The following is a 12,932-nucleotide window of genomic DNA, read 5'->3' as shown; positions in this document are numbered from 1 at the left end:
GGCCCACTTAGACATCGACCAACCGGTGCGGGTTGCCCAGCCTCGGCCACGAGGTCGCCCACCCTTCCGGGACCCACCACCTGTCCCTCCAACTGTGCCTCCGCCGGCCCCTCTGTCGACCGATTACCGTACGCGGTCCGGTCGGGTTGTGCGACCACCAGTGCGTTTCGTGCCTCCGGTTCTGGGGGGGGGGTCCTGTGGCGGCTCCCAAGGGTCGGGCCATACTACTACCGACCCCTCGGCACGGGAATGGACCAGACCAGGGAGGCGGTCTGGTACCATGTATATAAGGACAAGGTTTTGGGCGCGAAGCCATTCTGGCAGACTCGACCCGTCTGATAACCGAGGTATAATAAAACATAACGTCCCCGAAATACCTGGCTCCTTGCCTTTATTTCGGGCCTCTATCGACGCGCCACAACTTTAAAAATGTAGGTTCAATAAGTGCTTTTTTCGCAACATTTTCGGTCACTAAGTGCTTCTCACAGCGATCTGTAAGTGCTTTTCGCAACAATGTAGCACCCTAAGTCCATCGCTAAGTGCTTTTCGGTAAGTGCTTTTCGCCGGCACGACAGGGGGGGGCTGGTAGGGAAAGGGGGAAGGGGAGAGTAACGGTAGGGGCCCCAGTACACTGCTTTGCCTGGGGGCCCATGATGCTGTAAAAACGGCCCTGCCACTGCGTCTGCACTGACCAGCGATCCTCGCTCACTAACACTATCCTACACACACTAGGGACAATTTTCAATTGTTTACCAAGCCAATTAGCCCACAAACCTGTACATCTCTGGAGTGTAGGAGGAAACCGGATATCCCAGTGAAGACCCGCGCAGGTCACAGGGTAAGGCAGCAACTCTACTGCTGTGCCACCATGCCTCACTGTGCCACCGTGCTATACATCTCAGAGCAGAGAAGGTTATTGGAAGATTTACTAGTGATCAATTGAGTTTAATCGGATTTTAAAAAAGAAGCAGTTTCTACTGACAGATGGGTTGGCAAGCAGAGGACACAAATGAAGGTGATTGACCAAAGGAAGAGAACCTGTGAGCCGTGTAATTATGTTATAAACCAAGCTGTACTTTAGTTTTTTAGCTTTAGAGGTACAGCAGGGAAACAGGCCCTTCGGCCTACCGAGTCCATGCCGACCAGCGATCACCCCGTACACTAACATTATCCTGCACACACTAGGGACAATTTACAATTATACCAAGCCAATTAACCCACAAACCTCTTTGCGGGGCCTGTTTCCATGCTGTGTGACTCTGTGGCTCTATTAAGTGACTCTATCTGTGACTCATCTGACCTGGGAGGATGTGGAAAGTAGTCTGTAATAACTGAAAAGGGAAGTGTATACTAATGGGAAAAAATGCCGAGCTGTGGGGAAAGGGTCTAGCAATGTGACTAAATCTAGCAGAAGGTACAGAAGCTTGAAAGCGTGCACCACCAAATTCAGGAACAGCTTCTTCCCCACCGTCATCAGGCTTCTGAACGGTCCTTCCACAAGCTAGGTTACTGCCCAATTCACATCTTCCCCATTGCGGACAACAGATTTTGAACTGATGTGCTACAATGCTGAGAATTATATTCTGCATTCTGTATCCTCCCCTATTTATTTGAATTTGAATTCATTGTGTTCGTGTATAGTATATCTGATTTATTTGGACAGCCTGCAAAACAAAGCTTTTGACTGTACTTCGGTGCACGTGACAACAATAAACCTAAATTTGGACATTATGGTGCAAAATTAGTTTCAGATGCATTTGAATCATGATTCCAGTACATTGCTACAGTTACAATGGCATAACAATAACAGACAGGGCTGTTGATTCAATTTCTAATTTCTGTTATTATAGGTGGGTTCATAAGCTTCAACGGTTCATGGAGGGTGCAAGGAATCTTGGCTATGTCTCGCTCGCTTGGAGATTATCCTCTTAAAAATCTCAACGTTGTGATTTCTGACCCTGACATCTTGTCCTTTGACCTGGACAAACTGCAGCCACAATTCATGATCCTGGCTTCGGATGGCCTGTGGGATGCTTTCAGCAACGAAGAAGCAGTGAGATTCATTAAAGAACGCCTCGACGAGCCACACTTTGGTGCTAAGAGCATTGTCCTGCAGTCTTTCTACAGAGGGTGCCCCGACAACATAACCGTGATGGTGGTGAAATTCAGGAACAACAATAAGATCGAAGACCAATGAACGACATTGAGTAAAATGAGGACAAGGCTCTTGAAATAATGCTGTGCAAATTTTAGCAATGTGTGTGATAGTAATAGTAACGGTCATGATATTTACATCTGAATGGTGAATGCTAGACAGCTTGTAGAAATGGATAAACCAAGTAGCTGCACATCCATTTTAACTCGTTGAGGTCAACAACAAACAAAAAAAATCACTCTTTTTATCTACGATCATTTTCAAGTCTCTTATAATATTTCTAATCTAAATAATACAAACGCACAGTGCAAAACTTATGCTTACAATGCTAAACTAATTGTGATCAACGGTTTTATAAATAATAGCAATCATAAGCAATAAAGCAAAAATCAATTAAGGTTCAGGAACCCTGTTGCTGATTCAATGATTTACATAATCAGTAGACCAATTACTGAGTAATCATGGATTAAAAAGATACATACATTTTAATCCTGGTAGAAGGGAAATCTTTTAACACGTTATTGAAAAGCGAGTAAATGCAGCTCCACAGTTATTTTACAATGGCAGCATAAATTGAATGCACATAACATTTTGGGAACAGGCATGTGACAAATATTTAGTTGCCTTTCATCTTAGATCTCCCCTGTCACACATCATCAGCTCCCAACTATTTCTGGAATGATCAATATTTATGAGGTAACAATTCTACGCGGCCTTCCCCATTATGGAGTTATGAGTCGCTGACTCAGTCAGCTGCCAAGTTACACGATGTGAACACCTATCCCAGCTAATCGCGGGGTATATGGTCCTCCCGTACACTTTAGTGGCCACAGAGACTGAAGTCATCATAAACAAGAATCAGGGGAAGTGTTGCAGCAGCATGCAGCAAATGCGACATTATCCAGGCAAAAGCACTGAGTGATGCAGTCGCAGAGTTGCTGCCAAGGTTTGATGCTATGTGGTTTGTCCAGTTATATTCCTTTTCTGCTTTCACACATGGACGGCACAGTGGTGCAGCGGTAGAGTTGCTGCCTTACAGCGCCAGAGACTCGGGTTCAATCCTGACTACGGGTGATGTCTGTACGGAGTTTGTACGTTCTCCCCGTGACCTGCATGGGATTTCCCCATGAGCTCTGGGTTCCTCCCACACTCCAAAGATGTACAGGTTTGTACGCGAATTGGCTTTGGTAAAACTAAATTGTAAATTGTCCCTAGTGTGCAGGATAGTGCTAGTGTATAGGGGATCTCTGGTCAACGTGGACTCGGTGGGCCGAAGGACCCGTTTCTGTGCTGTATCTCTAAACTAAACTGAGCTAAAGAAAACCAGCTACCATATCAGTTCTGATACATGAACATATTCTCTCTGTTGCAAAGCATGCCTGGTCCACCACACTGCAAGGCTCGGTGCTGGGACCGCAGCTATTTACAATATACATTAATGACTTGGATGAAGGGATTAAAAGTACCATTAGCAAATTTGCAGATGATACAAAGCTGGGTGGTAGTGTGAACTGTGAGGAAGATGCTATGAGGTTGCAGGGTGACTTGGACAGGTTGTGTGAGTGGGCGGATGCATGGCAGATGCAGTTTAATGTGGATAAGTGTGAGGTTATCCACTTTGGTGGTAAGAATAGGAAGGCAGAGTATTATCTGAATGGTGTCAAGTTAGGAAAAGGGGACATACAACGAGATCTGGGTGTCCTAGTGCATCAGTCACTGAAAGGAAGCATGCAGGTACAGCAGCCAGTGAAGAAAGCCAATGGAATGTTGGCCTTCATAACAAGAGGAGTTGAGTATAGGAGCAAAGAGGTCCTTCTGCAGTTGTACAGGGCCCTAGTGAGACCGCACCTGGAGTACTGTATGCAGTTTTGGTCTCCAAATTTGAGGAAGGATATTCTTGCTATTGAGGGCGTGCAGCGTAGGTTTACTAGGTTAATTCCCGGAATGGCGGGACTGTCATATGTTGAAAGACTGGAGCGACTAGGCTTGTATACACTGGAATTTAGAAGGATGAGAGGGGATCTTATCGAAACATATAAGATTATTAAGTGGTTGGACACGTTAGAGGCAGGAAACATGTTCCCAATGTTGGGGGAGTCCAGAACAAGGGGCCACAGTTTAAGAATAAGGGGTAGGCCATTTAGAACGGAGATGAGGAAAAACGTTGTGAATCTGTGGAATTCTCTGCCTCAGAAGGCAGTGGAGGCCAATTCTCTGAATGCATTCAAGAGAGAGCTAGATAGAGCTCTTAAGGATAGCGAAGTCAGGGGGTATGGGGAGAAGGCAGGAATGGGGTACTGATTGAGAATGATCAGCCATGATCACATTGAATGGCGGTGCTGGCTCGAAGGGCCGAATGGCCTCCTCCTGCACCTATTGTCTATTGTCTAACCACAGTTTAAAATAAAGATTTACTCGATATTTCATAACTTTGCTAATAATTGACTAGGCTCGGTGAAATATCACGGCTTTTCAGCATGGTAGTGCAAACAAGATTGCTCCAATTGTTGTCAGTGAAATGCTTAGTTTAATTTTTAGTTTGAGAGATACAGCATGGAAACAGGCCCTTCAGTCAATCGAGTCCACACCGACCAATGATCATCCATACACTAGTTCTGTCCTATACACGAGGGACAATTTGCAAAAGCCAATTAGCCTACAAACCTGTTCGTCTTTGGGATGTGGGAGGAAACCGGAGCACCCGGAGAAAACCCGTGCGGTCACAGGGAGAACGTGCGAACTCCATACAGACAGCACACGCAGTCAGAATTGAACCCGGGTCTCCACGCTGTGAGGCAGCAACTCTACTGCTGTGCCACTGTGCTGCCCTCAAATGCTTTTCTACTCATCTTGATATCATGAACCTGACAGCCCATAAACTCCTCCCGATGTCTTAATAGACTTTTGCAGCAACAAACCCTTCCCAGCACTAATGCAGTTGTAGATGCAGCACTCTGTTTCTGTGAAGTACTCTACTTGATTACCCATTTATAGCCAATGACAAAGCAGACAGTGATTCAAACTTCCATCCCCTGTTTTACTGTTGGGGCAAGTGGCGTCCTCTAACATGCACCAAATCGTATTGGATGTAAACCAGAGGCAGGCCATTGATTTTTGTGACTAAATATTCAGCAAAGCCCAAATATTGGAAAAGATGTGTATTGCACATGTGCTCCAAAGCAAATGCAGTGCTCCAAAGCAAATGCAGTGCTCCAAAGCAAATGCAGTGCTCCAAAGCAAATGCAGTGCTCCAAAGCCTGGGTGTCTGTGGAGGCACCTTAGATGTGGAGCATGCTGGCAATCCTCAGATAGACAGGAATATGTGGGAGAAATACTGAGTTCACAATTCAGGTTAGTGGCCTTTCACTTTGGTGGCGCAGCTGGGAGAGCTGCTGCCTCTATGCGCCAGGGACCCAGGTTCAAACCCGAACTAGAGTGCTGTCTGTGTGGAGTTCGCATGTTCTCCCTGCGATTGATGGGGGGGCTTCCTCCGGGTGTTCTGGTTTCCTCCCACATCCCAAATTCATTGTAGGTTAATTGGCTTCTGTAAAAGTGCCCCTAATGTGTAGTTCTGTGGGATAATATAGAACTGGTGTGAACAGGTGATCAACAGCCAGGCTGGGATGAAGAGCTGGCTTCTCGGCTGTGACTCTAAGCTAAACAATGGGCAACATTTGTGATATCATGGGAGACTGAATTACACAAATGATATTGGTGCTACCTTGAAAGAGAGTGTGTCTGGCGGAGGTGAAATAACCAGTGGAATATGAAATGTCAGGAGAGGGGAATGGGGGGAGTGGAGAATGGAAATGATAAACTGCTGGAATCAGACTCACCCTTGCAAAATTAACACAGGTGCTCTTCCACCTCCATAGCACCCTTGTCAAAGCACGTCCCACTCTATCACAGGTCTTACAGAGCTTGCCATTTTATCTTCTCCCTTCCTGCAGTCCAGGAACCAAAAGATCAAAACATTCATTTTTGGTGAATCGGCAACTTACTCGAAATGTTCCACTTTAATCAGCCGTATGTAATCCTCACACTGTGGTCTCCTCTACTCTGGTGCATTCAAACGGTGCCTTGCAGAACACCTCTGTACAGTCACAAGGGTACCCCTGAGCTTTAAGTTGCCTGCTATATTGATTCTCCATCTCACTCTGACTGCTCTTGCATTTGGTCTCCTGCAATGTACCAGCAAAGCTCAAAGCGTGTTCATGGAACAGCTTCTCATCTTCTGACCTGGCACATTACAACATTGCAATCAACATCTTGATTAGAACGGGTGTCAAGGGTTATGGGGATTGCAGGAAATGGGATTAGGAGGCAGAGTTCAGCCATGATTGAATGGCAGAGTAGACTCGATAGGCTGAATGGCCTAATTCTACTCCTATAACGTGAACTTGTGAACATTATGGGTCAAATTCAACCATTTCAGCTTCTCCGCCATTCCAGTCTTGTATCTCATATTCCCAGCACATTTGTCCCCCTCTCTTCTTTTCTTCATCACCTCCAGTTGTAACTTATGCTCCCTGTTGATTAGCATCACTCATGATAATCACTGTATCCTGCTCCCCAACAAAGCACTTCTCCGCTTTGCCCTCCTTTCTATGCAACTCTTAAGCTAGATAGAGCTCTTAAGGATAGCGGAGTCAGGGGGTATGGGGAGAAGGCAGGAACGGGGTACTGATTGAGAATGATCAGCCATGATCACATTGAATGGTGGTGCTGGCTCGAAGGGCCGAATGGCCTACTCCTATTGTCTATTGTCTAACTCAAAACTTGTTCACTTCTAAGGTTTCCCTATTTAAAGATAACTGAGCTGAAACATTAACTCTGTTTCTCCCATTGCAGATGCTGTTCGACCCATTGAGCATTTCCAACATGTTTTTGTTTAAATCAAATGCAGTGCTGGAAACAGTTATTTCAGAAACTAAACAAAAACAGATCTGATATTTTGAATTTTAATCTCAGAGATCTTCAAAAACACAAGAACAGAGAGCATTTAAATTATAATTTAAGTCACAATATACCCATCATTTACAATTTTTTAAATGTTATGTAGTCTGCTGTTGATAAATGAATCACGTGCATTTAGTGAAGAAGGCATGTGGCATCTAGAGTGATTTACCATAAAGTATATGTGTGTTTATTAAGAATCATTCATATTTATGAAGAGACTGCACAGGTTTCTGCTATCTCAAAACAATGTGAACTGTTAGTTAAAAGACTGTCACGTTTTGGGAGGGCAGAAAATAAGCTTATATTTATAGATCTAAGGACAAACGAGAAAGAATGAAAATGCATCATCTTGCCAAAAAATGTAACGTTAAAGATTACAATATGTTGTACAGTATTTTATGCTGGAGCCCTAAAATAATCACTGGTTTTATCCAAAGAATATTCTTAATGGATATTTAATGTGATCAATGACGAAACTAAAAAAGGTTTGGAATAAGCAGAGAGTATTATTAATAAGGAATGGATTAATACAGAATCAGAACCCAGTCATGTGGTAATAGTGATAATTTCAAATAAGTTTAGAGTACAGTGGATTAAATGTTGTCATGTTGCAAAAACATGAGGAAAAGTAAAATCATATTTTCATCCATTTCCTAAATTGAGACAAGTAAAGGAGTGGAGTGATTTTGCACTGATGTACTCATTCATGTTTGGTAAGATTTGCCCGAACAGCACGTAGAAACATCGTTTTTCATTGGATCTTAGTACATGTGATAATAATAAACCAATATCTAAATCAATGATAGTTTCATGGAAGTAAACAAATTGGAGAAATACACTTTCAATTTACACATTAATCATATCAGATCCAAATTGTTATAGAAACATAGAAAATAGGTGTAGGAGGAGGCCATTCGGCCCTTCGAGCCAGCACCGCCATTCATTGTGATCATGGCTGATCGTCCACAATCAGTAACCCGTGCCTGCCTTCTCCCCATATCCCTTGATTCCACTAGCCCCTAGAGCTCTATCTAACTCTTTCTTAAATCCATCCAGTGATTTGGCCTCCACTGCCCTCCGTGGCAGAGAATTCCACAAATCCATAACCCTCTGGGTGAAAAAGTTCCTTCTCACCTCAGTTTTAAATGGCCTCCCTTTTATTCTAAGACTGTGGCCCCTGGTTCTGGACTCCCTCAACATTGGGAACATTTTTCCTGCATCTAGCTTGTCCAGTCCTTTTTATAATTTTATATGTCTCTGTAAGATCCCCTCTCATCCTTCTAAACTCCAGTGAATACAAGCCTAATCTTTTCAATCTTTCCTCATATGTCAGTCCCGCCATCCCAGGGATCAATCTCGTAAACCTACGCTGCACTGCCTCAATTACAAGGATGTCCTTGATATCTTCATATCAAGAAAGAGGATCCACGTTAGGTTCATAAATTAACTTGTGATATGTACAAATTCAAACAAAAACATCTCTTACAAGACTATTTCTCCACCTGAGCTAATCTAAAAATAAAGTATGGCTACTGGTCCTGTTCAGCTTTGCCCACAGATCCAGAATGACAAAAAATAAATCTTTGACATTGCAAATTCAAGCAATATGTTGGCCTGGATTAGGTCAACTTGCATGTGTGATTTTCAAATCTTCATATATAATCTGCTGATAATTCCTAAATTAGCATGGACTTTCATTTTACAAGTCAGAACTCCTCTGAAGATATCAAAAGTGTGGGTATCTTAAGAAAACTTTAAGAACAACATCCCTCTCTCGATGAAGAAAGCTGAAAAAGTTGCCTTGCATAAAAAGCTGCAAGAAATGTCATCGTCCAAGATCTCCTCTTCACCACTCTTCCAGGATTCAGAAATGCTTGCAAAATTGTTAACAACACAGGGTCAAAGATAAGGAAAACATTACATCCTGTGGCCACAAACACCATGGTCAAATAATGACCATTTCACCAAGAATCAGATCTGGTTTTAGTGAGGATCATGAATAAAGGCCTGGAATTTCCACGGAAATTCATGAAGCAGAACCAACAACTATTTACACCCACAGCCACTCACAATTTCCTAACTCTGGGACTGGAATAACATCAAACTGGGCTGAAGTTAATCCAGGGCAGGTTTGGAACAGTCATTGACCAGAGTTGACCACAGGTAAAAATTAATTAATCTATTTATTTGAACTCTTTGACTTTCAATGGACCCAAACTGACAAAACAACCCGTTTGATCCTCCTACGATCAATTATCTTTGGTAAAGTTTTAAGGGTCTTAGGAAATCTATCGGCAAAACTCGGGTTTGTTGTGTTATGACTGTGCATTCTGACCCACCTGCGTTTCATTCAGTGTTCCTCCCAGCCACTGCTTCAGCAGTAAATATCCACGCTTACTTCCATGATTTTAATCATCTTTTGTGACATGTGCATCATTTTACAACCCATTCTATGCACGTGCTTTACACATTTCAGTGATACGACTGGATTTGGGTTTCACATAAACCACCAGGTGCCCATTAATATAAAGTGCATAGATAGGAATGAGGCAAATTAACTGTGAAATATAATGCCAGCATAACAATTATTTTTAAAATTTCTGTCTTAATTCATTATTTGTCACCTTATAAATTATTTCAGAGTGGGGAAGGGAAAAATGCATCATGTAACAAATAAGTGATAGGAGCAGAATTAGGCCATTCGGCCCACTGAGCGTACTCTGCCATTCGATCACGGCTGATATATCCATCTTTCCCTCTCAACCCCATTCACTTGCCTTCTCCCCATAACCCCTGACACCCGTACAAATCAAGAATCTATCAATCTCTGCCTTAAAAATAAGTTCTGCACCCACAAGAACACGTCCGTGTAATTCCATGATTGAAGCAATGGGATCCTAAATTCTGGACTGGCACAGTTCAAGTGTCCATACATTTCATTCAACTGGTTATGTTTTTATTGCTGCCTTATTTTGAACCTTTTCACCTCTTGCCTTTGTCACTTACTCCACCCACCTGCGAATCAAACCCCCATCGCCAGTATCCACCCATCATTTGTCAGGCTTTGTCACGCAACCACCTCCCTCTTCCCCCACTCCCTGCTACTACGATCAGTCTGAAGAAAGGTCCCGACCCAAAACGCTGCCTGTCCATTCTCTCCCCAGGTGCTACCTGACATGCTGAGTTCCTCCAGCTCTCAGGATTCCAGCTTCTGCAGGATTCTTGTGTCTCTCTTTATTTTGAATCTTATTTTATGTACTGTTTCATGCTAGAGTCATACAGTGTGGAAACAGGGCCTTTGGCCCAACTTGCCCACACTGACCAACATTATTGTCCCACCTACACTAGTCCCACCTGCCTGCGTTTAGCCCATCTCCCCAAACCGATCTATATACCTATCTAAACCTAAACCTATCCTGTCCGAGTACCTGTCTAAATGTTTCCTAAACATTGCGATAGTACCTGCCTCCTCCGGGACTCGTCCCATACACCCACCATCCTTTGTGTAAAACAGTTACCCTTCAGGTTCCTATTAAATCTTTCCCCCATTTGTGTTTACTGGCTCCAGCCGTGGAGCCAAGGGCAACTCTGGTTAAAGTGTACAACAATTTCATGTTTTGGGTTCTGAAGACTTGCAAGGCTCTACATTGGTCTCTAGGAGACGGTATGGACTGCAAGTGATGAATCTGACAAGGTGTTTTGGGTGTAAATAAACCATGCTGTCTTAGGTTACATAAATGAGCATCAAAGTGTGATCCTTTGTAATGCCAAGATTGTACAGTTCATAATTCCAGGACATTAATTATATTACTAAAGCTAGTGGCTAGATAGAGCTGATGAAATAAGTATGTATATACACTAACTATATGTAAATCACTGTGATGATAAGCATTGGAAAGTGTCAAACTACTGAAAATGTGGACGAGCAGCTGTGTTGTGTAAACAATAAAATAAAAATATGAATTTGTAGTTGTGAGTTGAATGAATTTTCATTGAACAGAAATCAATTTGGGCAACATAAAAGAGAGTGAGTACAATAATTGGAGCTAGGTCTACACATTAATTGCCAAAATTGCCATCACATTGTGCAGTCATAAGAGTCGCAGAGTGATGTAGCGTGGAAACAGGCCCTTCGGCCCAAATTGTCCACACCGGCCAACACGTCCCAGCTACACTAGTCCCACCTGCCCGCGTTTGGTCCATATCCCTCCTAACCTGTCCTATCCTTGTAAAGTGTTCCAGAGATTCACGGTCTTACTGTCCAGGACCAGATTTTGTATCAAGCCCCCACATAGATACAGAGGACATTTTACTCTCTGTCCTGAGCGACAGTATTGCCGTCTCCAGTTGATTGTACTCGGGAAGGTTCTCGGATCATCTTCCGGCTCCACTCTGAATCACTTGCTATCTCACAACATCAAGAGCAACACCATAAACTTATTAGTCAGATTAGTTTAGTTTAGGTTAAAGGTACAATCTGGAAACAGGCCCTTCGGCCCACTGAGTCCCAACGATCACCCACTCACTAGTTCGATCCCACACACTAGGGACAAGTTACAGAAGCTATTTAATATACAAAGCTGCAGGTCTTTGGAATGTGGGAGGAAACCGGAGCACCTGGAGAAAACCCGCTTGGACCCAGGGAGAACGTACAAATTCCGTACATACAGCAACCGTGGTCAGGATTGAACCTGGGTCTCTGGCGCTGTAAGGCAGCAACTTCACCACTGCGTCACAGTTGGTTGGTATTTTTGGCTCAGTTTTGATTTCAATATTTGATACAAACTAATAAATAAAAGTCGACAAATATACTGACTAAAAAAAGCTATTTTTAATGTGCTGATGATTTTTCTCCTGTAAATCATCTGGGAGATTATACTTTTAATTTGTCAGGAATCCAGGACAATTGGGAAGGTCATTGGATTTATTTTTTATTATTTCCTATTTCTTCCCTCAACGCTGTCTCACTTTAAAATCATGGGGTCAAAGGGGCGGCACGGTGGCGCAGAGGTAGTTGCTGCCATACAGTGCTTGCAGCGCCGGAGACCCGGGTTCGATCCCGACTTCAGGTGCTGCCTGTACGGAGTTTGCACGTTCTTGCTGTGACTGCGTGGGTTTTCTCCGAGATCTTTGGTTTCCTCCCACACTCCAAAGACGTACAGGTTTGTAGGTTAATTGGCTTGGTACAAGTGTAAATTGTCCCTAGTGTGTGTAGGATAATGTTAATTTGCGGGGATCGCTGGTCGGTGGGCCGAAGGGCCTGTTACCACGCTGTATCTAAACTAAAAGGTCCCCAATATGGGGTCCATGTCAATGGGCATCTCTTCCTCTTCCATATCAATAACAATGTGTGAAAGGAGTACTTTTGGTCTCTAACAAATTGGTTGCCTCCAGATTCATGCGGTTACAGCCAACCCTAAACTTTCCCCATTTGTCATAGAGTCATAGAGTGATACAGTGTGGAAACAGGCCCTTCGGCCCAATTCGCCCACACCGACCAACAATGTCCCAGCTACACTAATCCCACCTGCCTGCACTTGGTCCATATCCCTGCAAACCTGTCCTATCCATGTACCTGTCCATGATCTCAAGATATTTCCAGTGACAGCTCCAAGTTCCTCCGTCCTACTGTCTTTCTCCTTGGTAAATACAGAGCAGAAATACTCATTGAGGGCCTTGCCCATCTCCTGTGGCTCCACACAGAGGTGACCACTTTGATTCCTGAGAGGTCCCACGCTCTCTCTATTTACCCTTTTCCCCCTTATGTATTTATAAAAAAATTTGGGATTGTCATTTAATGCTATCCGCCAGAGCTATA

General features: G+C 43.6%; 1 protein-coding gene across 1 annotated transcript in view; it reads left to right on the top strand.

The window, feature by feature from the left end:
* Positions 1-11,083, top strand: part of ppm1lb (protein phosphatase, Mg2+/Mn2+ dependent, 1Lb) — a 119,594-nt gene extending 108,511 nt beyond the window's left edge. The window contains exon 5 of the mRNA XM_078410866.1: positions 1,851-11,083. Coding sequence (XP_078266992.1) covers positions 1,851-2,197 — 347 coding nt within the window. The 3' untranslated portion in view covers positions 2,198-11,083. The remainder of the gene's footprint in view (positions 1-1,850) is intronic.
* The last annotated feature ends 1,849 nt before the right edge of the window (positions 11,084-12,932 follow it).

The sequence above is a fragment of the Rhinoraja longicauda genome, chromosome 13, assembly GCF_053455715.1.
Source record: "Rhinoraja longicauda isolate Sanriku21f chromosome 13, sRhiLon1.1, whole genome shotgun sequence".
NCBI classification, from domain to species: domain Eukaryota; kingdom Metazoa; phylum Chordata; class Chondrichthyes; order Rajiformes; family Arhynchobatidae; genus Rhinoraja; species Rhinoraja longicauda.
The sequence above is the reverse complement of the archived record's forward strand: the minus strand, read 5'-3'. Positions and strand labels throughout refer to the sequence as shown.